The sequence below is a fragment of the Miniopterus schreibersii genome (assembly GCF_964146895.1).
Source record: "Miniopterus schreibersii genome assembly, chromosome: 19".
In the NCBI taxonomy this organism is placed as follows: domain Eukaryota; kingdom Metazoa; phylum Chordata; class Mammalia; order Chiroptera; family Miniopteridae; genus Miniopterus; species Miniopterus schreibersii.
In genome coordinates, this window is record NC_138119.1 from 11,542,037 (window position 1) to 11,567,180 (window position 25,144).

The 25,144-nt window shown below is 50.3% G+C and overlaps 2 protein-coding genes across 6 annotated transcripts; both read right to left on the reverse strand.

Moving 5' to 3' along the window:
- Nucleotides 1-190: 190 nt before the first annotated feature.
- On the reverse strand, nucleotides 191-8,881 carry ZNF687 (zinc finger protein 687). Of its 2 annotated transcripts, none has more exons than XM_081122234.1 (9): nucleotides 8,662-8,881; nucleotides 3,577-5,705; nucleotides 3,256-3,434; nucleotides 2,719-2,895; nucleotides 2,463-2,625; nucleotides 1,991-2,323; nucleotides 1,773-1,885; nucleotides 1,447-1,588; nucleotides 191-1,313 (listed from the first exon to the last, which is right to left on the reverse strand). In XM_081122234.1, exons 2-9 carry the CDS (start codon nucleotides 5,686-5,688, stop codon nucleotides 822-824), a joined length of 3,711 nt encoding a protein of 1,236 aa, XP_080978360.1. In that variant the 5' UTR covers nucleotides 5,689-5,705; nucleotides 8,662-8,881; the 3' UTR covers nucleotides 191-821. The 2 variants fall into 2 exon arrangements, with proteins under 2 accessions (XP_080978360.1, XP_080978361.1); XM_081122235.1 differs by lacking the exon at nucleotides 8,662-8,881 and adding an exon at nucleotides 8,458-8,550.
- Nucleotides 8,882-15,927: 7,046 nt separating this feature from the next.
- PSMD4 (proteasome 26S subunit ubiquitin receptor, non-ATPase 4) lies at nucleotides 15,928-23,788 on the reverse strand. 4 transcript variants are annotated; one of them, XM_081120358.1, is made up of 11 exons: nucleotides 23,701-23,781; nucleotides 23,116-23,204; nucleotides 20,175-20,315; nucleotides 18,845-18,959; nucleotides 18,445-18,531; nucleotides 18,131-18,199; nucleotides 17,739-17,954; nucleotides 17,248-17,356; nucleotides 16,939-17,070; nucleotides 16,786-16,853; nucleotides 15,928-16,208 (listed from the first exon to the last, which is right to left on the reverse strand). In XM_081120358.1, exons 3-11 carry the CDS (start codon nucleotides 20,294-20,296, stop codon nucleotides 16,038-16,040), a joined length of 1,089 nt encoding a protein of 362 aa, XP_080976484.1. In that variant the 5' UTR covers nucleotides 20,297-20,315; nucleotides 23,116-23,204; nucleotides 23,701-23,781; the 3' UTR covers nucleotides 15,928-16,037. The 4 variants fall into 4 exon arrangements, with proteins under 4 accessions (XP_080976484.1, XP_080976483.1, XP_080976482.1 ...); XM_081120357.1 differs by having other exon boundaries at nucleotides 17,239-17,356; nucleotides 23,701-23,766; XM_081120356.1 differs by lacking the exon at nucleotides 23,116-23,204 and having other exon boundaries at nucleotides 23,701-23,788.
- Between the last annotated feature and the right edge of the window lie 1,356 nt (nucleotides 23,789-25,144).

The following is a 25,144-nucleotide window of genomic DNA, read 5'->3' on the forward strand; positions in this document are numbered from 1 at the left end:
AGTCCTATTTTTTGAGGGGTGGGGGTGAGTGCTAAGGAGGGAACAGATGTACACACAGAACAAGGTGGGGGAAGCCTACTTTTTCCCCGCCCATCTGCGTCAGTACCACCTTCCCAGAGCAAGGCCGCCGTTCGATTCTCAGCCCCTCCATCGAGCCCACCTTGCTGAAATCATAAAAAAGAGCCTGAGTGGGGATTAAACCACAAGCAGTTTTAATGGTCTGGTTCTCTCCTTCACATTCCCCCCACTGTTAGTATTATTACTACAAGAATAAAGGATTCCTGAGAGCCTGTCCCCTCCTCTCTCTGGGCCCCCCTTGACAGGACTCGTCCCTACCAACCCCCCTGAATTTCTGGGAGGGGGGGAAAAAAAGACAAGTGAAAGGCACTGTAGGGGTGGGGGTTTGAGTGCCAGGGAGTCTAAGGGGTGGTGCTAGGGCATGGCCAGGCCTAAAGCCTGCCTGCAGGGGTTGTGGAGTGTGTCCTGACTGCCCCGGCACTGGTCTTTCCTTGGACCTGTCTAGCAGGCCTAAGAAAGTCCCATTCTCCCACCCCCAGTCCCACAGGGTCTGCAGCAGGAGCACAATTAGTGTTGGGCTAAGAGGAAGAATGGTGGGTCCCCTCTACTAGGACCCAAGAGCCAAACCCAAAGTGGGGACTGCAAAAAACTATAATGCTCAAGTTTGTTATCTCCGGGGGTTAGGAAGAGAGGAGTTGAACAAAATGAATTATAATGAAACTCCCCAGCCTGGAGACCAGGCAGCAGCAGTGACCCAGGCTCCTGGGGAAGAGGGAGGGGGCCAGTCAGTCCAGGTCTGGGGCCTAGTTGTCCCCACTGCCCCCTTGCCGAGCCCTGATGAATGCCATGCCATGTGTGCGGAAATGGGTCTTGAGGTTGAGAGGACTGTCACAGCTCTTGCCACAGACCTTACAGGTCAGTGGGCCTCCAGAAACAGGCAAGGGTGAATCTCCACCTTCTAGGTCAGACCTCAGTGAAGGGGGCGCCTCTTCCTCCCCATCTCCCATGCCCAGGGCACTGGCACTGCCCACACCCCGTTTCTTCTTGTGGCTGATGAAGCGATGCCGGCTCAGGGAGCCAGGGGAGGCAAAGCATAAGCCACAGTCGAGGCACTGCTGGGTCCCACCATCCACCCTCAACCCCAACATGAGGGTCTGCTCCACTGAGCCACTGCTCTGGTAGCGCAGGGGGCCTCCCGACCCGGGTCCACCCCTGGGGGCCTTGGCTGGAGGTGTTGTGCTGTCAGGCTCCTCACTGCAAGAGTCAGAGGACTGGCGACGTTTCCGTCCTGGCCCCTGGAGAAGATAGTGAAGAAACTGGGCCTCCCCATCACCCCACTGACCCTGGCACCCCCACCCAGCTTCCGGAGGCCAGTCTGTAACTGCAGGTCCCCACGACTCTAACCCAGCAGGGTGGGCCTCTGCCTACCTGGGCTCTGGCACCGGGGCCCCGAACCACAATACTCCCCCGGCCAGGAGACTGGTCCCCGAGCGGCAAACCGTGCCGGACCTGGACGTGCTTCTCCAGGATCAGGCGGCTGCTGAAGGTCCGTTTTCCCTCTGTGCAATACCTGGGGGCAGAGTGAGTGGGGTGGGCCTGGGGCACAGTCCAAAGACCAAGGCCAGTGGCTTGAGAGGAAGGCTACCAGAGCAGAGGGAGGCTTCAATCTCAATCCACTTGGTGGGGATCGGGGGTAGGGAATGAGGGGGGTCACCTGCTGGGCAGAAAGGACAGGGTAAGAGAGAAAGGGTTACCTGCATGGGTAAACTCTCTTGATACCCTCATGATTGACCCTGACGTGGCGCCTCAGGCTGGGGGCCGAACAGAAGGATCGCTCACACAGGCGACAGGGGAACTTTTTCACTGACTAGGAGAGCAACGGGCGGGAAATCTCAGAGCTAGGCCTCCAAGACCCAGCCCCACTGCCACACAGGACAATCCCAAGGCTGCCCCTCCAGCCCATCTTGTTCACCTTGCCATGCTCCTTCTTCATGTGAGCCACATACTCATCACGCTCCGGGAACCAGGAGTGACAAAGGCCACAGGTCCAGCCTCCAGGGCCCCCGCCCCCACCCTTGGTGCCTTTGCTCCCTAGGTCCCGCCGGGGCCGTTTGGTTGGACGAGGGGGCTCTGGGGAGCTGGGTAGGTCCTCCTCTTCTGAGGATGAAGATGATTCCTCCAGAGGGGGAGCTGCTCCTCCCTGAGACACAGCCAGCTCCTCCGGCTCAGCTTTGGGGGTCAGAAGGGCATCCCCAGCCCCTTTCCCAGCAGTCTCCTCTCCCAAGCAACTAGACTGATGGGTGTTCTGTGACGGAGAAACAAGTGGGATGGCTGTTGTTGGGGGAGGCCTGGCTCTCCCCTGCCCCCACTTCCTGAAAGTTATGTGACCCCTGCACCAGGTCAACACAGCTGAGCACCCCCCCTCCAATCCTTGACTCCTATACCTTGAGATGATCCAGCATGGTCCTTTTTTGGGCAAAAAGCAGAGGACAAGATGGGCATTTGAAGACACTGACGCGCTGGGGCAGCAAGTGCTGGTCGAAGTGTGAGGAGAGGAGGGGCTTGTGAGTGAAGACTGTGTCACACATGGCGCACTTGTAGATCATCCTGTACAGGTGGAGAGGACAGTGCAGACACCCTGCCCCATCAGGGCCCAACCCCCCCCAGCCCACCCCTCCTCATCCCCATCCCAGGTCTCACTTGGCCTGCTGCGTGTGGAAGCTGGGATGCTGGGTGTAGAGGTGGGCGTGGGCGCTGGGTGCAGACTTGAAGGCCATGGGGCAGATGGGGCACTTATGGAAAACCTCGCAGTGTGACGTCTGGATGTGCGACTTGATGGAGTTCACACCCCCAAACACCACTGCACAGCTGGGGCACCTTTGGCAAGGACAAGGGAGGCATTGCAGTGAGGCAGGCCATCTCCATGCCCTCCCCCACCCCACACTCATCCTGAAGAACTGGGTGGACTTTGAGAAGTTAATTGGTGTTGGAGCCTGAGCAAGGTGGAGACAGGAGGGAGCTGCAGAGACCCAATCCTCAGGGGAGGCCTGTTGAGACAGAGCTGGAGCTCCAGAGGAGCCCAGCTCTCTGTGTTTGTCAGTACACCAGGGCCAAGGAATTGAGCAGGAAAGACGGGGCTCTCAAAAGCCCATCTAAAAGGTTGGTGCAAGGAACCATGAAACCAGCAAGTGCATGGGGGAGTGCGGAGACACTAGGGAGAGGAGAGGTGTGAGGCACCTGTATCCTACACGGCGAGAGAAGTGCAGACAGGCCTCCCGGAGATGGGTCTGAAAATTCGCTTGCAGAAAGTTGCCCCCGCACTCAGGGCAGACGTGAGGAGGTCGATTCTTATGCATGCGCTGGTGGGCACTGAAGCTGCAGCGATTGGGGAGCATCATGGGGCAGGATGGGCACACCTGTCAAGGGGGTTGAAACAAGGTAAGTCGGGAAAGAGTAGCCTGTCCCCCATTACTTCTCCTAACCAAGCCCCTCGCACCTTCCCAGATTCTATCCCCTGGCTGTCCCCATCCCCAGGAAGGGCGATGAAAAGCAACTCACATTGCTGGTGGCCCCAGGGGCAGGGGGCCCAAGCTGCTGGAAGTGGGCAGCCATGCCAGCCTTGTCCCGGCACTGCTCCTTGCACTCCAGACAGCGAAAGCATGTGTAAGCAGAGGTGGCAGGGGCAGCAGGTGGCTCAGCTGAGAGCGGCAGCACAGGGGCCTCAGCAGCAACTGTAGAAATGGCAGAGGTGGTGACAGTGGTCCCGTCACCCTTGCCCAAGGCAGACAAGGCTGGAGGTCCAAGGGCAGGTGGGACAGCCAGCAGGGGCGTGATGTCCGGCTGCCCCACCATCTGGTCAAGGGCTACAGGCCTCATGACCAGGTGTGAGCACTGCATGACAAGCCCCTTATCCTTGTGCTCCCGGGCATGCAGTAGCAGGCTGCATTTGTTGAAGAAGACCAGGCGGCGGGCACAGTGGTTGCAGGTGACCTCGATGCGCATGCTCCGGCGGTCATAGTGCCGTGCCAGGCTCTTCTCCAATGAGAAGGCATCCCCACACTCGAGGCAGCGGTAGCCTGTTGGAGGCAGGGCCAGCCCGGCTTCAGCAGGTGGACTTAGGTTTGGCCGGTAGGCAGGCAGCAGGTTCTTGCTGTTGAGGATCTTGTTGAAGGCCTCCACCAGGCTGGACTGGGTCCGTGAGATCACTGTGCCACCCCCTGCACCTGGCAGGGTGGCTGTCTTGGAAGGCTGCACCATCACCACCGAGGCACCGTTTACCTTCTGTCCCCCAATTGCCAGCCCTGCCCGACCCTCAGCCTTGGGCAGCGCTTGAGGCACCAGACCTAGCATGTTCTTAGCCATCGTCTTAGGGCTGGTGGCAGTGCCCCCAGGCAGAACCACAGCTTTGCGGGCCACGCTGGCCGCCATCAGCATGGCAGTACTTGCATTCTGGATGGTGGCCACAGGAAGCACAGTGCCCTTTAGCCTTGTGCCATCACCCAAGTGGACGTTCACCACCTTCGGACTCTCAGGAGTTGGAGCTGCAGGGGACAGCTTTAGGAGGTTAGCCTCAGCCAGGAAGGTCCCCTCGGCCAAGGGAGCAGGGGGATCAGGGTCTGAAGGGACCCGGGTTACAGTCCTTGTGATATTCCCACAGGACGTTTTGATGGTCTTGATCCGCACCTTGAGGGGCCTAGAAGAGTTGGAGGAGGCAGGGGAGTCATTGCTGTCCTCGTCGGCAGCCTCAGCTCCACTAGAAGGACTCTGGGGACTTCCTGGGGGAGACTTGTCCACCGGCCCCTGATCCTCTTCTTCTTCCTTCAGGGGCTGACAGCTGGGCACTTTTGGGGAGGCAAGAGGGTTCTGATGCCCTGGAGATTGCTTGAAGAAGGGTACCCCAGCAACCTGGGGAGGAGAGGAGCTGGCAGGGATGCCCACAGCCTCAGGGCTAGAGCCGGAGCCTAGTCGGGCTATGCCCTGTGGATGAAGGGGGCTGCCACTGGCCTGCTTCAAGGTGCCCAGTGGTGGGGGAGAACCAGGTGGCAGCAGGGCTGGGCCATTCTCCCGGGCCAGCTCAAAGGAAGCAGGAAAAGGGGGGGTCATGGCCCCTTCCTGAGGTGGAGAAGGCGCAGAGGAAGGCAGGGGATCAGGGTGCTCCCCTGGCTCAGACCCAAAATGAGCAAAGAGGTCCAAAGCAGCTTTGCCTTCCATGGCTTTTTCTTTCCAGGTACCCCCACTTGAAAGAGCTGGAGAGTTGGGGTTTCCTGGAAGGGATGGCTCAGGGCCCCCAAAACCATTTTGCATCAGACGAGGCCCCAAAGGTCCTTCCTTAGTCATACCCCCAGCCCGGGCCCCTTCCCCTCCTGAAATTCCAACCAGGGACTCCGACTGCTCAGGGCACACAGTGTTCTTAACAATGACGCTGACTGCTGAGATGTCCCCCGATGACAGGCCATGGTCAGAGGCCTGTGCTGAAACCCCAGGGCAATCCCCAGTAGCTACTGCTGTTGCTTCTCCAGATTCACCCCCTACACTGGGTTCTGGCTTCCCTGAGCCTCCTGGCCCCTCGTTTTCTTCTGACCCAGAGTGGATGGCTTCATTTGCATCAATGTCGGGGATGTCAAAGGCAGCAAGGAGGTCATCAAAATCAGGGGTCTTCATGTCGCCCATGGCGGCAGGTCCCAGACCTGATGAAAACAGGAAGAGGAGGGAGAAATGAAATCTCTGGAAGCAGAAACCCTGGACCTCCTCCCTCAGGGTCTCCATATTTATCTCCTCTCAGAAGCCATGCACACTCTGACTTGGGCACACCTCCTCATGGTGCAAATCCTACAGAGTTGGCAGAGGCGCTTGGTTTGCCAAACCCTAAAATAGGAAGGTGTGCATGCACATTCCATAGGAGACACCAAGATCCAGAGAAAGCAGAGAAAAGAGACCCCAGAAATACACATACAAGATAAGGGTAATAGAGATGGAGTTCAGTGCGTATCTTGGGTGAAACCACCTAAGCCCCTCCTGTCCCAGTACAGAATCAATCAATCAATCAATCAATACTACTATTAAGGAAGAGGATAGACAGGATGCTCTAGGTTTAAGAGTTCATTCATGGCCCACGGGAGCCATTCATCTTCTTCATGGATCTTCCGAGGGTCCACAGAGATCTGAAAAACCATGTGCACAAAGGGTCCATGACTTAAGCCAAGACACAAGACATGATTCTAGTTCCAGCTTTACCAATGGCCTGCTGGATAAGCAAGTTACTCCACTGCCTTACTTTTGTCCTTTGAATGAAAGAGGGGGCAAATAGTACATATATCATAGGGTTATCCTGAGCATGATATGAAATTGTGAATGTGACAGAACCCAGAATACAATAATTATGACAGGACAAACAAGGCTATGTCAGGCTGTGGCAGGGCTGGGAAGGAGTAAGCACTGGAAATCTAGGGCTGGGGTCAGAAACAAGAGTCAGGGGTCATTGTAAGGTCAAGTCTGCAGCACTTGGGGTCATCACTGGCACCTGGAGATCCAGCTTGTTAACAGAGAGATGTGGACTCAGGGAAATTGCCCAAGAAACGGAGAGAGAATAAGATACAGGAACAGAAAGAGACAAAGAGAAGAGACAGAGGGGAAAACCGAGAGGAGCCTGGTCACAAGGGCCTCCCGTCATAAACACCTGGTGCTCCCTCACCTACCTTCCCCAGAGGGCCTGGGCCCTCCCCTGGCACTCCCTGGCCCGCCCCTCCTACCTCCACATCTTGGTCTCTCAGGACTAAAACTCTAGGGTACAAGCTTATCCAGCACAGCTGCCACAGTGGGGAAAGCCAGGTCCCTCTCCCCTATCATTTTTGTTCTCAGTCCCTCACCCCAGTTTATCGCCTAACACACACTCTTCACCCTTTTAATTTTCCTTTGGCAACAGTAGCCCAGGAAGTCTCACCCAACCTCAACCTTGCCCAGTACAAAAAGAAAAAAATCCCACAAGACTTCTGTGTCACTAAAACAACAAGAAGGCCAGCCTAGAGCTTGTGGGGGACCCAGGTCTGTTCCCTTACCAGCCTTTCCCACAAGTGTATATCTAGGAGAAGCAACTGAACAAGTCTCCGCCTTTACACATTCCCTGCCCAGGTTGCAAGCTGTTTCCCAGGGCCAATTCTCTCACCTCTTTCTAGTCTTAGACTGTAACTGGAGATAGTCCCAGCAGGTGGCAGGTAGCACTGCTGGGACCAAGGTGGGGGGAGAGGGAGAGGGTACCAACTAGAGGAAGAAAGGGGAGTCCTCCCCTCACCCACCCACCCCAATTCGGCAGGCTCTGGGTTTAAACAAAGCCCTTCACCTCTTGCCTCTGCCCTGATGGCTCGCTAGGCCCTCTTCTGCCTGGCTCTCTCCTGACCTGGAGAGGCCTGAGCTACATTTCCCTCAGGGTTGGCAGAGCACATATCAATGGGGGCTGTTAAGAAAACATCTGCAAACTCGCCTCCCCCAAGTAACTCCCCCTCTGGCGTCCAAGTGACTTAGAGGTTATCCGATAGTCGGACCAGACAGTAGACCAAGCAGAGGAGCTCAAGGCCGAAGAGGCTTCCCCACCTCCCAGCCCAGGCCTTTCTGCGGCTGCTGCGCCCTGGCTCTTGGGCTCCGCCCCCCCTTCCCTCTGTTCTTCCCCAAAAGCCAAAGGAAGGGGCTAAACAGGAAGAGGGTGAACTGGTCCGGGTCGGGCGGGGGCTCCACTGCCCCTACCCTGGCCCGGGGCCTGCTGCGCAGGGGAGGGCGAGGGGCTGGCGGCCGGGGGCGATTAGACTGCCGCCAAGCTGGGCAGAGGGCGGAATTAAGTCCCTGCCATCTGCCGAGGGCCGGCACGTCTCTCATTGCGGGGAAGGGGCGGGGTGTACACTGGAGAAGCCAAAGGGGAAACTGAGGCTTGCGGCGCTTCTCTCGCTCACACCGGCGAGCGAAGGACGGGCCTCGGCCAGGCCAAGCCCTTAGGGAACTGCCGCGCAGCACGTCCGGGCCCAGGACCACTCTGGAGTGGGTTAGGCGCGTGGAAATAGTGGGGGCAGCACGGTCTTTGCGAGACTCGCAGCTCTCCAGCGGGGGTCCGTCCCAACTCCGACCTCCTCCCCTTGCCTCCTAGCGAACCGCAGCTGCCTCCTCCCACAGACTCCCGAGGCTCCCTCGAGACTGGGGAGTGAGCGGGAGGCGCGCGGCAGCCCGGGGCGCACGCCTGGGTCCAGCCCGGGCCCGGACGCTGACCCGCGCCCAGTTGGGGTGCAGGCTCTGCTCCGGCCTGCCCAGGTCCCCCGCCCCCACCCTCGGACTCGGACACGGACACCATTTTAGGTCGCGACATCCCGCAGCCTCCAGCCCCCAGGCCGCGCTTCGAACCCCTCTTGGGATGGGGGCGCCAGGACTTGGAGACCCCAATCCTCCCTCCACGATTACCCGGCTAGGGGCTGTGCTTTCAACAGGCTGGGAGTTTCGCCCATCCGCCCCAAGGAACGGTGGCAGTGTCCGGGCCTTCCTAGAAGCTGCCCCAGGGGGGCGGCGCGGAGAAGGGGGTAGTTGACCAAGTGGGGGAGGGGCGGGGGCATTTACCCGCCCCCGGGGGCGGGGCCAAGGGCGGGTATTTACCCCAGGCTCGCTTACTTGTTTGGCTCCAAATGCGGGCTGAGCCCCGGCGGTCCCTCCCCTGCTCCAGCCGCCGCCGCCGCCGCCGCCGCGGCCCTCCCCGCTGCCGCCGCTACTTCCTGCTTCTCTCCCGTTCAGCCTCCCCCTTCCTCAGCTCCCTCCGCGTTCCCGGTCCGGGGGTGCCCGCTCTCGTACTCGCCATTGGCCAATCCCCTCGTCGTTCAGTACTGCGCCCCTCCCAGCCCCGCATTGGGTTGGCTTTAAGTACTGCCGCTCGGAACAGGCCCCGCACAGCCTTCCCAGCTTCATTGGGCAAGGAGCCTAGTCCTCTGAAGATGCCTCTTGCCATTGGTTGTGTCGGAGCCCACCTGCCCATCTGTGCATCTCAAAAGCAATTGGCCGCACTTACTGTCGTTTAGGAAGAAGCCGACCTGATTCCCTGCTTTCCTGCTGGAGGCGGGGACTACCCCAAGTGCGTCTCCGCCCCCTCACTCCCTATTGGCCGCGATCCTTAAAGCCTGCAGTGCACTTGTACAAATTTCAGGAACTCTCAGCTTCTATTTGGTGGATGCTTTGAGGGGAACCTCTTCGACTCTGAATGGGCCCGGCTGTGTAGATCCGTTTGCGCTTTCTCAAGCTAAACTCCAATGTCAGTCATGCCGTGCAGAAGTCACAGAATGGGACGTCACCCAAAACATTACGTCATCTGGTTGACTATTTTCTTGCGGTTTTCCTACAGTCTAAATCGCCATAAAATCTAGATGGATGGGGTCCTCGCGCGGGCCAGCTCCAAGGGCGATGGCGTCACCCATAGCTCCTCCCTCTGCGGGAGGACTTCGAGCAGAGCAGGTTTTGGAGTGTGGAAGGAACGGGCACCTGAAGCCTGGGACGGGCTTGCAGACCGGAAGTGGGGGAGAGGTGACGTTAGAGTGCTGGCGTGGCCTGGGCCATTTCCAAAGGGATCTTAAAGCGTCACATTGGTAGGCTTCCGGAAACACGGGGGGTGGGGAGGAGATAGACAAGACACACACACACACACACACACAGACACACACACACACACACACACACCCCACCCCATATAGGGTGTCCCAAAAAAATGTGTACACTCACTTTGAATAATTATGAAGGCAGTGTTTATTAAAATACATTTCATTGTCAAAATTAACCTATCAGCTATTACAGTGTATACATTTTTTTGGGACACCCTGTATATATCCATTTCCCATCTAAGAGCTCTCCTTTTCCCTGCTCCCCCGCACAAGGGGGTGGAGTCTAGGCGGGTTTTTCCCGCGCTTTGTTGCCCCGCCCCCTAGAGGCGGGAGAAGGGCAGGGGTACTGGGAAAAAGGGTTGCCTTGATCCTGTACTCAGCACACCCTTAGAGAATTCACCCGAAAGCCCAGCGTGGCACCTCGCGCAGACTAGCCGGCCGGCGAGCCTCCGCAGGCTGCCGCGCAACCCGGGCGTGGTTATTCAAAGTGGTTCTGTTACTTTGCCAGGGTCACTGGACCCCTTGACCTGGGACTCCCCGCGCGCTGGGAGTCTGCGTAGATAATAGCGACTGTATGTACTGAGGTGTGAATCACAGCTTCTGGATGGGAATCTTGGGGCCACCACTTACCATATGACTCCATCGGGCAAGTCACTCAACTTTCCTGAACTATTTTCTCATGGGTAAAGTGGGGATTATAATATCCACCTCACATGATCGTATTTTTTGTGAAGATTAAAAGTGCTTTGTAGAGCAATAAGAAAATCCGCCTCCTTTCTCCAGAGGGAGAGGGAGAGGGAGAGGGAGAGAGAGAGAAACATCAGTTGGCTGCCTCCTATATGCAACCTGGGTATGTGCCCTGACCAGGAATTGAACCTGTAACCTTTTAGTGTACAGAATGACGTTTCAACCGAGCCACACCAGCCAAGGTGAGGATATGTTTTTAATTTATTTGAGAGAGAGAGGGAGAAACATCAGTCGGTTGCCTCCCATATGTGCCCCAACTGGGGATCAAACCCGCAACCTAGGTATGTGCCCTGACTGGGAATCAAACCTGAAACCTTTAGGTGTACGGGATGACACTTCAGCCGACTGAGCCTCCCTGCCAGGGCTCACTTTATTTTTTAAAATGTTTGCCAAATACCCAAGTCTGATAGTGGCTAGTTCATCTCACAGCTCAATTTGTACTAGTGCTTTCCCTCAAGACAATCCTGTCCTCCAGTATGCAGCAAAAGTGTTCTGTGTGTTTCTGACTTTGAGAAAATATTAAAGATGTGTACTCATGGGTTGAGATTTAATAAAATTAATGTTTTACTGCTTCATAAAGACTAGTTTTGTTTTTCTAATCCATGAGCATGTGGGGGTCAAGAATGCAATGACTACCCCCATGACTTTTGTGTCAGTGCAAGTACCAACACAGTGCAAGAGACAAATAACATCATAGCATTATTATAAAAATAGTTTGACCTCAAAACCCCCCTGAAAGGGTCTTGGGACCTTTAGGGGTTCGTGGGCCACACCTTTAGAACCATCATCATGGAGTAAGTTACCTGGAGTCTCTGGGTTTCAGTTTCCTTATTTATAAAATAGGATTAATAATGCTACATTTACCTCATAGAGTTGTTGTGAAAACTATTTAAAACATGTAAAGCATTTAGAATAGTCCCTGGCACATTGTTATGAAGCATTTGCTAATATTATAATCATATATCCAATGTCATTAAATGTTCTCCCAAAAGAAATTTGAGTGTATTATTTCACATTAATGCAATGTAATTGTTTGATATTTGGTTGTTTTCAATTTTTGCAACACCCTTGTACACAAGTCTTTGTCACTTCTCTGATTAAATTCCTAAAGTAGAACTGCCCAAGGAGTGGTCCCATGCTGCTTAATGATGGGGACATGTCCTGATAAATGAGGCGTCAGGCAATTCTGTCGTGCAAAATCAGAGTGCACTTAAACACTCGTAGATGGTATAGCCTCCTACACACCTAGACTATATGGTATCGACTATTGCTCCTAGGCTACAAGCCTGTGTGGCATGTTACTATACAAAACAATGCAAGATTAAATCAAGCACAAGAGCCTAGCCAGGTGTTGCTCAGCGGTTGAGCATCAGCCTGGGATCCAGGAGATTTCGGTTGGATTCCCAGTTAAGACACATGCCCGGGTTGCAGGCTTGATCCCCAGTGCAGGAGGAAGCCGGTCAGTGACTCTCTCACCATTAATGTTTCTCTCTCTCCCCCTCCCTTCCTCTCTCTGAGATCAATGAAGATATATTTAAAAACAAAAAATAAATAAGCACAAGAGAAAATGATGCAGTCAAGAGACATGGTAACCATGAGATGTATGAGGCCGCTGCTGGTGTAACACAGCACACTGTTTTACAGCAAACTTTTTATATAAGTAGAAAGAACTCATTCTAAAATCATAAAAGGTATAGTAAACACATAAACCAGTAACATAGTTGTTTTTTATCATCAAGTATTATGTACTTTACATAATTATATGTGATATACTTTTATATGACTGGCAGTAACATTGTTTACACCAGCATCACCACAAACATAATTCGATGCACTACTTGACAATGACTACGTCAGAGGCTAGGATGTCATGAGGCATTTGGAATTTTCCAGCTCCATTATAATCCTATGGGACTGCCACTGCATACGGTCTGTCATTGATAGAAACATCGCTATGTGGTGCATGACTGAACACACACTTCTTCACTGTACTGTTGTAAAATACAGGGAAAGCTGAGGATAGAGTTCTATGGACCAAGTGAGTATCTGACATCAGCAGGGAGCATTTCTTAGGATGGACACAATCCAGAGTGTAGCTGCAAGTGTAAAGAATGAATTGTGGTGATGAGCTCTAAACTGGAAGAGGCCAAGGCAGCTGCTGAGTCACCCTGGTGAACACTGAAGTCACCCAGTTGGCATGCAGAGGACCAGAAGACTGGGACACAGGTCCTGTCATTACTTGATGGGCGGGCTCTGCCAGAATATGATTTTGCTTGGGGAACCACACCCTGCCCAGTAAAGCCAAAGTGACCACTACCTTTATAACCAACACCTAAAAAAATTCCCAAGCCCTAGAAAGGCTGCTTCTTTCAAGTAATAAATAGTTGATTAGTCTCCTCCAAAATTGAGACACAAATACAGTATCGAAATGGAACTCATCCATATAATGTAAGCACGAAGTAGGTTTTCTAGCTTCATTTTGTGGAACCTTGTTTACATTCAGGCTTTAAGGCCTGACTTTGGGATACTGGAAATGAAATTCACAGAACCTTGGCCCAGGCAGAATAGTTCAGATCACTGGGGAAAGGAGGGACTTCTCAATAAACAGTGCTATAACAAATGGTTTTCCGTATTTAAAAACTGAGATTAGATCTTTATCTCAGAGTATACAAATCCATTCTGGATGGAATAAGACATTTCTGTGAGAGATAATAGAAAAAATATTTATTGGTTTTTGCCCCCTTGTTCCTAGCACAGAGCTCCTAAAACCCTTGTAATTTCCTAAGTGATAAGCATACTAGGATGCCCTGGCCAGGTAGCTCTGTTGGTTGGAGTGTCATCCCAATAAGCCAAGGTTGCAGGTTCAATCCCTGGTCAGGGCACATGTAAGAATCAACCAATGAATGTATAAATAAGTGGAATAACAGCTGGCTGGTGTGGTTCAGTGGTTAGAGCACTGGCCCGCATACCCAAGGGTCACAGGTTCAATTCCTGGTCAAGGGCATGTAACTGGGTTGCAGGTTCAATCCCCAGTCCGTTGGGGCACATGCAGGAGGCAACCACTTGATGTGTCTCACTCACATCGATGTTTCTCTCTACCTCCCTCCCCTCTTCTAATCACTCTATAATCAATGGAAAAATATCCTCAGGTTAGAATTAACAATAAAATAAGTGGAACAACAAATCAATGTTTCTCTCTCTCTCTCCCTTTCTCTAAAATCACTAAATTAAAATTAAAAAAAAAAAAAAAAAAAGCACTAAGAGCATCTTTTGTTCTAATGAGGCAACTCTGGGCAGGTTCCTAGATGAGCCCTGGTCACGGGAAAGATCAAGCCATGATTAAGAAGCTTGGAGCCCAGCCAGGCGTGGCTCAGTGGATGAGTGTCGGCCTAGGATCCAGGAGATCTCGGTTCGATTTCTGGTCAGGGCACATGCCCAGGTTGCGGGCTCGATCCCCAGTCGGAGGCATGCAGGAGGCAGCCCATCGATGACGACTCTCATCACTGATGTTTCTATCTCTCTCTCCCTCTGCTTCCCTCTCTCTGAAATCAATACAGATATATTTAAAAAAAAAAAAAAAAAAAAAGCTTGGAATTTCGAGCTCCCCTCACTCCCCTTCTCCAGAGAGGGGAGAGGGACTGGAGATGGAGTTAATCATCGATCATGCTTACGTGCCACCAATCAATGTGTCTCTCTCTCCCCTTCTCCCATTCCTTTCCACTCTCTCTGAAAAACAATGGAAAACATATGTTCGGGTGAGGGAAAAAAAAAAAAGTCTTAAGAATATCAAGGTCTGGAAAAGATGTAGTCAACAGGAACTCTTACACCGCAGCAGTACAGATTCACACAACCACTCTGAGAAACAATTTGGCATTACCTGTAAAAATATCCTAAAGAAGCTCTTGCACAGGTGTATCAGGAGAGATGCAGGCAAAAACTCCACTGTAATCCTGTTGATAATAGAAAAATAACTGGCAGCAATGCAAATGGCCATCCACAGGAAAATAAAGATTGCAGTCTATTCACAGAATGTAATACTATACAACCACGAAAAATGAAGTCACATGTAACAACTTTGATGAAACTCAGAAACAAAACATTTGTCAAAAAAGCAAGTCTCGAAAGTCTCACAGTATAAAAGTATTTTTTATAAAGCTCAAAATCAAGCAAAACTAAACATATTCTGGTCAGAAAGCTAATTGTATATGAGAAAACTGTGAAAGGAAAAAATAAAATTTCAGAATAATAGTTATCTTTGAGGATATGGAGAGGTGAGTTCAAGGCCAGTGTGGCTCAGTTGGTTGGAGCATCATCCCATGCACCAAAATTGTGGGTTCAACTCCCAGTCTGGGCACATACCTAGGTTGCAGGTTCAGTCCTGGTTGGGGTGTGTACACAGAAGGCAACCAACTGACGTTCTCTCACATTGATGTTCCCCTCTCACTTTCTTCTCCCCTCTCTAAAATCAATTAGCATATCCTCAGTGAGGATTAGAAAACAGAAGGCGTAAGTATGTGGCAAGGAAATATTCTAGCTCTTAAATTTGAGTGGCTTCAAATATGCTGTTTGTTTTCATGCTTCACGATTTATACATAGGTTAAGTATTTTATGTGTCAAATATTATTTACCTCTTTAATAAAGGAGGGGGATGGTGTGAATTTTGCATTCTACCCCATATTCTATAAAAATCTCTAAATTTAATCCTCTAGTCCGGCCGGGCATGGCTCAGCGGTTGAGCATCGACCTAGGATCCAGGCGATCCGGGTTTGATTCCTGGTCAGGGCACATGCCCGGGTTGCAGGCTCCATCCCCAATGACTCTCTCATCATTGGTGTTTCTATCTCTCTCTCCCTCTGCTGCCCTCTCTCTGAAATCAATAAAGATATATAAAAAATTTAAAACAAATAAATAAACAAATAAATAAATCCTCTAAATTTGGTGCTCCAAGGTTTCACAGGCCCCATATGAAGTCAGGCCTGAAGAATCCCTGATCTTTGGTGTTGACGGCAGCCTACTTTTCCATCTGTCTCCTGCCACTCACCCAACCAGTCTCTGAGCTACTGCTCAGTCCCTCCAAAGCGCCTCCACACCATCAGCACATACCGTTCTTATTGACGGGAAACATCTCCATCTTTTCCTTGGTAGCTGATGAACTTTGTACCATTAGGGGCTCAAATGTTACCTCCAGGAGCCTTCCCAGAGGCTGCAAGAGTTTGGCCCTTTCTCCTTGCTGTTTCCAGAGTGCCTTCCTCATGCCTCTTTGGGTACATAGCAGATGTGTGTAATCGCTCATTTACGTGCCTGCCCTGCCCTAGACTCTGAGTCCCCAAAGGCCAGTAGTGTTTCCTATTCACCTCTGTGGCCCTAGTGCCTAACACAGTGACTCTCAGCAAGGCTACTCTCAATGCAAGTAAAACAGCCCCAGGGGAGCAAGTCAGGATTTAGAGACCACGTATTAAAGACACAGAGAACTCAACAGGGAAGGCTCTCCTTTGTGCCATATGCTCCTCTGTCACACTCAAAGCTACCACTATTTGAAGCAAAAAAAAAAAAAAGTTGTCAAGCTTTATTTAGGTTGTAAGATTCCGGTAACATCTAGCCCTACATCCCACCCCATCCTCTGCGGCCCGGGCAGGCTCAGCCCCGCCCCCAGTCTCATTTCTTCTCCTCCTCCTTCTTTTCCTTCTTGCCGTCCTTGGTGGCCTGGGAGGCCAGGGAGCCCATGGCATTTCGAATGGCCTCATTGTTGGGATCCACGCCTGGAAGGTTCTCCAGGACACTCTGAAGGAATTCGGGGTCCTGCATCACGTCGTAATCATCCTCCTCCTGAAAAAGGGCAGCGTCAGCGCGGGGCGGGGGAGGGGAGCACACTGCTGCCTGAGCCCCTCTCCCCCAGGCTGGGGTGGGGACACCTCTGGCCGACAGCAGGACGGAAGATTCAGGAAAACGCTCAGTGTCTACATATGGTATGAACGCAAACATTTATCACTGGCCAAATAGGGCAGAAGCCTGAGAGCGCTGCTTCCTGAGCCCAAAGAGGGAAACACGCCATCACATTCACCTTCGCCGGACACCGGTCCTCCTCTCCCTTCCCCCGCTGCACTCTTCTAGAAGGCGCTATCCTACAGAGCTGCCCAGCCTGCTCCCACCAGCAAGGAAGGAAAATTACAGAGTGCTAGGATGCTTCTCCAACCCAACCACTAGTATGCTGTTGCCTTAGCAAGGTTTACACACAAGAAACATTTATCCATTTGTCTGTTTCCTTCTGCTCCTCAAAAAGCTCGTCTATAACTCGTCTATAAGCTCGTCCTGAAAGAGGAACGGTCCCAGGCCTAGAGAGCCGAGGATCTGAACACAGGGGGTGTTAAGCCTGATGGGGGCAAGAGTCATCACTGGCCCTCACCTTGGCGGGCTCAGATGTGTCCATGGCTGAACTGGCATCAATGTCAGATGATTCTGCCTGGCCAAACTCTGAGGAAAAGAGGTCAGTCTGTTCAGTTCCATTTCCCTACTCCAAGCTCTCTGCCTAAAAACTACTGCCCAGGCCCTGGCTCACCTGCACCCTGCAGGGACATCTGCATGGCATAGGCAATCTGCTCTTCCTCGGTCATACTGCTTAGGTCAGGGAGCCCGGTGCGGGTGAACTCCTGCTGGCCGATGGTCATCTTCAGCAGGGCATCGTCTGAATCTGGGAAAGGAAGACAGTGGCAAGGTGGAACTGGTGCCATATTCCACATAGACCCACCCCCAAAACATTCCCTCCAGCCTACATATTCCCACACTGCCAGACCCCCCACTCCCATGTCTACACCAGCTTCCATGGAATGCCCCCCAGTCCCGGGACTTCAGATTCCACCTCTTTCACCTTCAGTCCCAGTCGTAGCAATCCCAGCCTCAGCAGCGGAGGCTGCGGCTGCCCGCCGTGCCTCCTCCTCCTGCCGCTGCCGCTGCTCTTCCATAGAAACGCGAAGCGCCTGGCAAAGGGCAGGGCAAGGTCAGATGTTCTCCCACCCTTCCTCACCCATGGGGAAGTCAGCTGAGGGGTGGCAAAGGAGCACAAGGGGCACCTTCTGGTTTATGTATATGGAGAAGCCAGAGAGGCGATACAGGAAAAAAGGACTTGGGAGAAGCCTTGGGACTTGGGGTTAATCAGGAGAAGCAAACAAGAGTCTGACAGTGTTGCCCCTAGAGATTGGATAGAATTATGCAGCAGAGGGACCAAAAGGGGGATGTGGGAAAATGAACAAGGGTGTGTAGGGCTGTCTAGCCCTAAAGGAGCTTTGTGGCGTGTGGGTGAGTCAGCAGAGGACAAAGGAGGACGCCTGGTGAGCAAACCTGAAGTCAACGTTTGCTCACCAGGGCAAGCTCAGGATCAGCACTGGGGTCCACTCCAAATTCAAAGTCACTGGCACCAAGACCCAGCATGGCACCGCCTTCACCAGCCAGAATCGGAGAACTGATGAGGGCATCAGCAAGGCTGGGCCCAGGAGGCACTGTTACCAGATGAGAACCAGTTCCATCTTTGCCATTCAACGTGTTCACAAAGGCTGTCAGTTTTTCTGTGTTCACTTCCTGGGGGAGAAAAGAACACAGGAGACTTTCCTTCTGGCCTTGCTCGCTCCCCATTCTCTGCCATTTCAGTCCTTGCCTGCAGCTACTCTCCCACAGTACAGGGACCCCTCTGGGTAAGGACGGCTCTCAGTTTATAACCAAATCAAGTCAATACCTCCCAACCAGCCCTTACTCACCTCTTCCCCAAAATTGATAATGTCAACATTTACTTTCTCCTTCTTGAGGCGTTTTGCCAGTTTCACCAGCTGGGAAGAAGGGGAGAGACATGAGAAAATCTGTCCCATACCATGAGGGGAAGTGACACACCGCATAAAAGCACACAGAACTCAGCTGACTTTCCAAAAGGCCCCCAATAGAAACACTAAATTCTGCATATCCACCTTTCCCCAAATTGATGAACCCAATGCCTCTACCAGGCTCTCCTGAGGGCTGAAAAACCCCATTCCCAAATGTGTTCCACCCAATTTCCCCAGCTGCCACTTGGACTCACATCCTTCTCGTTGTCCTCCACAGGGCTCCCCACAAAGGCAATGATGCGCATCTTGTGATTCTTGCCCTGTCGGTGCTTCAGTGCCAACTTGTAAAAGAAGAGGAAGTTCTGAGCCAGCCAGGGGAATCACTGAGCTCTTTCCTCTGTCACTCTGTTGTTTTTATTCTTATGGGTTCTACATGCCTCATGGGGTCTACCATCATGCTCACACAAGGTCTAAACTCCTTCCTTCACCCTTCCTTTCTTGTGATTCACCCCACCATATCCTTTCTACTCCTTTCTCTAGGTCATCTTTCTTCCCTTACTCTGGTTCTAGTTCAAGATTCCAGGGGAGAAATGAACAACATTGGAGGCAGAATATCAGAGCAAGGAGGAGCAATCACAGGGATCCAGGACTCACATGGGCCACACGGATGCCAGTGCAGAAGGTGATCTTGCCCTTGGGTTGGACAGTGTGAAGCTTGGACAGGATGCGGCCGGTGTCAGGGGTGAGAGTGGTCAGTACTTCACAGTCACTGGAATGTGGGGAAAGCATTTCTATGATTTCAGGTCAAAACAAGTGTCTCTAAACTATGTATGACTCATCTTTTCTTTAGAGAACTTGAAAATAACTACAATCTCTTTTTCTTAATCAAACATCTAAAGGTTCTCATTGCAAGGAATAACAAATTATAATTATGTGAGATGTGGATGTTAACTTATTGTAGTAATCATTTCACAATACAGTTGATGCTTCAACAATGAGGGGCACAGTGGAAAATCTGTGTGTAACTTGATTCCCCAAAAACTTAACTAATCCCTTAGGATCCACAGTGGATTAGTTCCAGGACCTCCCACAGACACCAAAATCTGCAGATGCTCAAGTCCCTCATATAAAATAGCATAGAACAATGCATACAGTTGGTCCTCCACATCTGAAATTCCTAACCATGACCAAAAAATACTAGTTTTGAGCAGTAATTGGCTGAGTCAGTGGATCAAAAACCAGGCGCTACAAAGAGCCAACTGTATATTTTTAAAAATCTGCATCTAAGTGGAACCATGCAGTTCAAACACATATTGTTCAAGGGTCAACTGTGTATATATTAATCATTATGTGTTATACCTTAAACTTATACAATGTTATATATTAATTGTATCTCAATAAAACTGGAGGGGGAGAAATCTAGTGCTTAGTAGATGTGAAGTACAGAAAATAAGTGGATGATTTTGTAAAAACTTGCCCTCTTCCTTCCAGTGTTTCCCCCTATCTCCTCTCAAGTTATCTTGCTGGCAGGGCTGAGAATCCTCGACAACAGTTGGATGCTACTGTGTCTCTCTCCCACCATCTCCATTTCTAGACTCATTTTCCAGCTAATAACATGTACACTGGGATGGGTGGTTACTCATTTGAGAATTATCAATTCCTAAAGCAAATCACTTTTGAGGTAACAGGGTATGTGACATATGCCTTGGGGCTCTGACCCCAAATCACTTTTCACTGACTTTAAAATATACTGTGAATTTTACCCCAGGAGACTAAACTCCATAACTGTATTAAATTCAGGATAATATTAAAAACAAGTTACTATTTGTATTTACACTAAACAGTGAAGAAGGCAGTCTAGGAAGGGGATGGGCAAAAGCAGTCTCACCAAATCTACAAAAGGGTAGCAGCCTGGATGCCACAGTGGGTGATGTGGGAAGCCCCTACCCACCTGCCAAACCCCCCCTTCCCCTGCCCCAAGTACTTGGCCAGTGTGATGAGGCCCACGTTGTTCTCAGGGTTGCTGCGGGTCTTGGAGTGACATACTATGTTGACAGCATCCTGTTGGGCCTGCAGCCGGGTGGGTAAGAAGTCCCCATTCCGCATATACTCGCTGTTGTCCACGCTGTCAGATTAGGAGTGAAGGAGAGAAAAGACACATTGTATAGGATCTAAGGCATCCTCTCCAGGTCCAGGGACCTCCACCTCCTTCAACACCTCTCCTGTGAGAGGCATGTGGGCTATAACAGGGCTCTCGGTTTCTGTGAAACTCAGAATCACCTCCGTTTTTTTAAAAAATATATATAGATGACTGGGCCTTAATTCAAACTTACTGGCTTAAAATGACCAAAGGAAGAAAAAATTTTTCAACTCCATTCCACAAGTGATTCTGATAAGCACCAAAGGTTGCAATCTACTGGTGTACAACTGCCTTTTTATAAGGTGCATTTAAGTGTTATTAAGCATTGCCATGGATGAATATTCTAAGTCTGCCATTAAAATAAGGAGTATTCCAAAGGTAAGCAATGAAGGCAACTTAAAAATACTTATAAAACAATTGGCAGCACTGAGTGCAGGAAAGTACAATGCAGTCACCTGGTTAGATGTGTAACAGCTGGACTGAGCTGCAAAAATGACATTTCATGGATTTGGGGTCTCACTTCTATCCCTGCAACTTTTCATAATCTACAAGAATCCAGATCATATGAACTACAAGCTCCATCTTCCGAAAGACCAAAAGAAAACAGATAAAGGAAGCAGTGTATAACAGAATCAATTCTTGATGACCGAGATCCCTTAAAACTCTACCAATCAACGATTCTATCTGTGCTAATGAAGGAAGCCGTGTCCTAGATATGACACCTCATTTCTATTGGTGAGCAAAATATGGACTAAGGGGGTGATTTTCTTCTTTAGTATCCTTTGCCTGGCAATACATACAAACGAAATATGATGAGGAGGTAATTAAGTAGCTACTGGAAGGTAAGTGGAATAGGAGTAAAGGGCAGTGTTCTTCAGGCTCAGGTTCAAATCCCCATTCTGCTACTTGCTCATTCTATCTATAATCCTAAGGAAGTTACTTAATTTCTCTAAGGTCCACTTATCTCATGTATAAAATGGGTTTTATTGTACCAACCCTATAGGATTGCTATGAGGATTAAATGCATGGAAAGCACTTAGCACAACATGCCTAACAGTAAGCATGAAACACAGACTAGTTCTTATAATGGAAACTCAATCTATACAAAGCAGATCAAGCGCTGACTCTACTGACCATGCATTATTCTTCTTTTCCCTCCCAATACACTGTTTCTGGTTATTGCCCCAGCAGGGAAGTAACTGGTTCTCTAGCTTAAAATGCAGTGATGAGTCCAAATATAAAAAAACAATGACGGCTTTGAGAATCATCCAGATGGAATAGCTACTAAGCATAAGGATTATGGGCAAGACCAGCAAATGGCTGAGGGCTGGAAGAAAGGTGTCAAAGAAAAGGGGGCTTGAGAGATGGTGGGGGACATGGCAGGTCTCACACTTTGTTGTGCATCAGAACCACTGGGAGGGTGATGGCAGTGGTGGTGGTGTTAAAAATACAGATGCCTTAACACCTAGGTATGCACCCCAAAAAACCACATTGCTTAGTTTTCCCAATTTTGAACTTTATATGAATGGAATAATATACATGTTTCTCATGACTACTTTTGCTTAATGGTATCTCATTTTTCCCAACAAAAATTCTATCAAAATAAGGGCCTATGATACTATCCAGCTATTCCATAGAAGCCTTCATTTACAAAAAGAATACACATGCCTGGACTTCCCTGGCTGGGAGTCTGACTGAGCAGATTGAGACTAGAGTCAAAGAGTTGCAATTTTTTTTTTTTTTTTTTTTTAGAGAGTGGGAGGAACGGAGGGAGGGGAGGAGGGATGGGGAGAGAGAAAGGAAGAAAGAGAGAGAGGGAAACATTGATGTGAGAGAGACACATTGAACAAGTTGCTTCCCACACATGCCCTGACCAGGGCCAGAGAGTGAACCTGCAACCCAAGTACATGCTCTTGACTGGAATCGAACCCGAACCCCTTTGGTTCACAGGTTGACACTCTAACCACTGAGAACCCCAGCCAGGGTGAAACAGTTGCAATTTTTAATAAACTTCTCCAGAGAATTCTGAGGAAAGCAAAGCATGAGGCCCCACAGAAAAAAAGGAGCGGCTCTCATCATTAGTCTGTGCCTGAGCTACTACAATAGGCCACCAATATGTCTCTCTGGGCCAAATCTTTTCTCCTACACCAAGCCAGATCATTATGAATGCCATTTTGTATACAGCTCTGCCTCCACCATCCTCAGAACTTTTTCAACGGTCCTCTATTGAAGGGTACAGGACAGAGTTCAACCAACCTCAGTTTGACATTTGTGGTCTTCTACCAGGTCCCATCTACCTTTCAAAAATAAGGAGCTTCCTTAAACCAACAACTTGGGCATTTACATCTCAGCAGCTTTATGCCCTTCCCCCTAATTGTAAAGGCCTCTTCTTCTCAACATTTGTTTCCCAACATTTGTCTAAGTCCCTTCAGGGCCCTTCTTAAATTCCTTCTTGAGGCCTCCTCAAGTACCATGGCAACTAATATATGTATAGTACTATACTGTTTACAGAGAAACATCACATACATTTTACCTAACTGTGCTGTATTATACCCATTTTATAGATAGACTTACTAAATTCAAATTTAACTGACATCCTACATTTTATCTGGCAATATTTTCCTCTCCCCCAAAAGAAAACCCTGTTCCATCTAACTGATGACTCTTGTGTTTATGCACTATTCTGTATTATATTCTATGCCCACACTTAGAGGAAACTCTCGAAACCTTGCAAAAGTCTGTGTCCTCGGCCCAAGTCTGAAACTGATGAAGAGCGGAGGCTCACCTTTAAATCTTGGCTCCTCCACTTAATTAGCTGTGTGACTGTGGGTAAGTCATTTAAAACTGCTGAGACTGAGTATCTTCATCTGTAAACTTAGTGTTGTGAGGTTTAAGTGAGACAAAGTAGATTAATAAAAAGCACTCTATACACAGTACCTCTGAAGAAGACACAGGGGAAGGTGACAGAGTTAGAGACCAGTGAACGGGTCGGGGAAGGGATTTATAATCTCTCTTCCTCACATCTACTATGCTGAGAAGAGGAGGGCAGAAGACTATCACGATGAGTCCGAGAAGCATGATTCTGACTAAAGACAGACCTGTGGCTGGTCTAGAAGAGACTACGCTGGAATAGAGAAAGACAGCAGGGATCGGCGGTCAATGACTCTCCGCGGGGTCAGGGCAATACGGGGTACCCCGGGCCTGTCCTCTCCCGGGCCCGGGATGACTCAGGGAGTCGATGGGGTTCCTTCCCTCCCGGCCCAAGGTCGCATCTCGCCCGTCAGCCCCGCGCCCCTACCCCAGGCCCACCCGGCCTCCGCGCGCCCGGAGCCCAGTCCCGCCCCTCGCGAGGCCCCCAAGTAGTTCTCACCAAACCATAGTGCTTTCCAACACCATCTTGCCACCTTCCTCCCTCCCAGACCGGTTCTCCTGGACCTCCCAACAACGACTCCTCCAATTGGCCCAGCGCTCAGCACCAATCACAGACCTCAGTTGGACCCGTTGGTTCCGCCCCCATCCTGCGCTGCGTTCTGGGAGTTGTAGGCGCAGCCAAAATAAAAGGGACTTGCGGGGACGGAGGGGGTGACTGAAATAACACAAAAAATGCTATCGCCCATCGTTCGAGTTCTGGATCTAAGAGAAGCTGTGGAGGAACCTTTGAAAGTGTTGTGGATATGTAGGCTCCAGCGCCCGTCATTTTAAAAAAATGGTGGGATCACTTTTTTCCAACTTCCAGTTTTCCACAGCACTTTGTTCATCTACCAACTACTAAGCCCTTATCCCTCTGAAGTGCGTTTATTTGTGATTTCTCTCTCCCCCATTAAAAAAAAATCTTTTAAAATATGTTTTTATCGATTTCAGAGAGAGGAAAGAGAGGGAAAGAGATAGAAACATCAACAAGAGTCATTGATCGCCTGCTTCCTGCAGGCCCCCTACTGGGGATGAGCCCGCAACCCGGTCATGTGCCCTGACCTGGAATGGAGCTGTGACCTCCTGGTTCATAGGTCAATGCTCAACCACTGAGCCACACCATCCGCGCTCTCTCTCCCATTTAATTAGGGTAGGAAACATGTCAATCCTTGCCATCTCTGAGCCCAGTACAGAGCCTGGAACGCAGTAGGAGCCCAGAAAAAGTTTGACAAATCAATAATTTTAATCTCTCAAAGAATAGGAGACAAAACCAGTAACTATTTTGATTTGTTAATCAAGAATAACATTAAGCGCTGGCTGTTTTGGCTCAGTGGTTAGAGCATTGGCCAGCAAACTGACAGGTCCAGGGTTCAATTCTGATCAAGGGCATGTACTTTGGTTGCAGGCTGGATCCGGGCCCTGGTTGGGGGTGCGTGTCGGAGGCAACCAATGACGTATCTCTCTCACATCAATGTCTCTCTCTCTCTTCCACTCTCTGAAAAGCAAGGGAAAAAGTATCCTTGGATGAGGATTTAAAAATAAAAATAAAATTAGACTAAAAAAAAAGACTTAATAAAATTAGACTAAAAGAAGGGGTTCTATGATTGAGCCCTGAACCACTTCAACATGTAGAGGTTTGAGAGAAAAGGAGGAACGAGGAAAGAGGGTAGGGATGGAGCAGCGCAGAGCCTTGGTGAAGACAACCAGGAGAAAGTAGTACCCAAGAGGCTAAGTGAAGAAAATATTTCAAGGAGGGAGTAACCTAATGTCAGATGCCGCTGACGTGAAAAGTAAGATGAGGACTGATATAGTTAAGCAACGTGGAGGGCACCAGCAACCTTAATAAAAGATGTTTTGGTCGGGTGGAGGGGGCAAAAACTTGGAGTTTGTTCAAAAGAGAATGA

Coding starts and splice junctions, on each gene's coding strand:
- ZNF687 (XM_081122234.1), bottom strand. CDS start 5,688: ATGGGCGACATGAAGACCCCTGATTTTGATGACCTCCTTGCTGCCTTT. Junction 2,896..3,255: donor TCTCGCCGTGTAGGATACAG/GTGCCTCACACC, acceptor TCCTTGCCAAAG/GTGCCCCAGCTGTGCAGTGG. Junction 1,589..1,772: donor AAGAGAGTTTACCCATGCAG/GTAACCCTTTCT, acceptor CTCTGCCCCCAG/GTATTGCACAGAGGGAAAAC.
- PSMD4 (XM_081120355.1), bottom strand. CDS start 23,726: ATGGTGTTGGAAAGCACTATGGTTTG. Junction 20,316..23,700: donor TTGGAAAGCACTATGGTTTG/GTGAGAACTACT, acceptor CTAATCTGACAG/CGTGGACAACAGCGAGTATA. Junction 18,960..20,174: donor GGCCTCATCACACTGGCCAA/GTACTTGGGGCA, acceptor CCCACATTCCAG/TGACTGTGAAGTACTGACCA.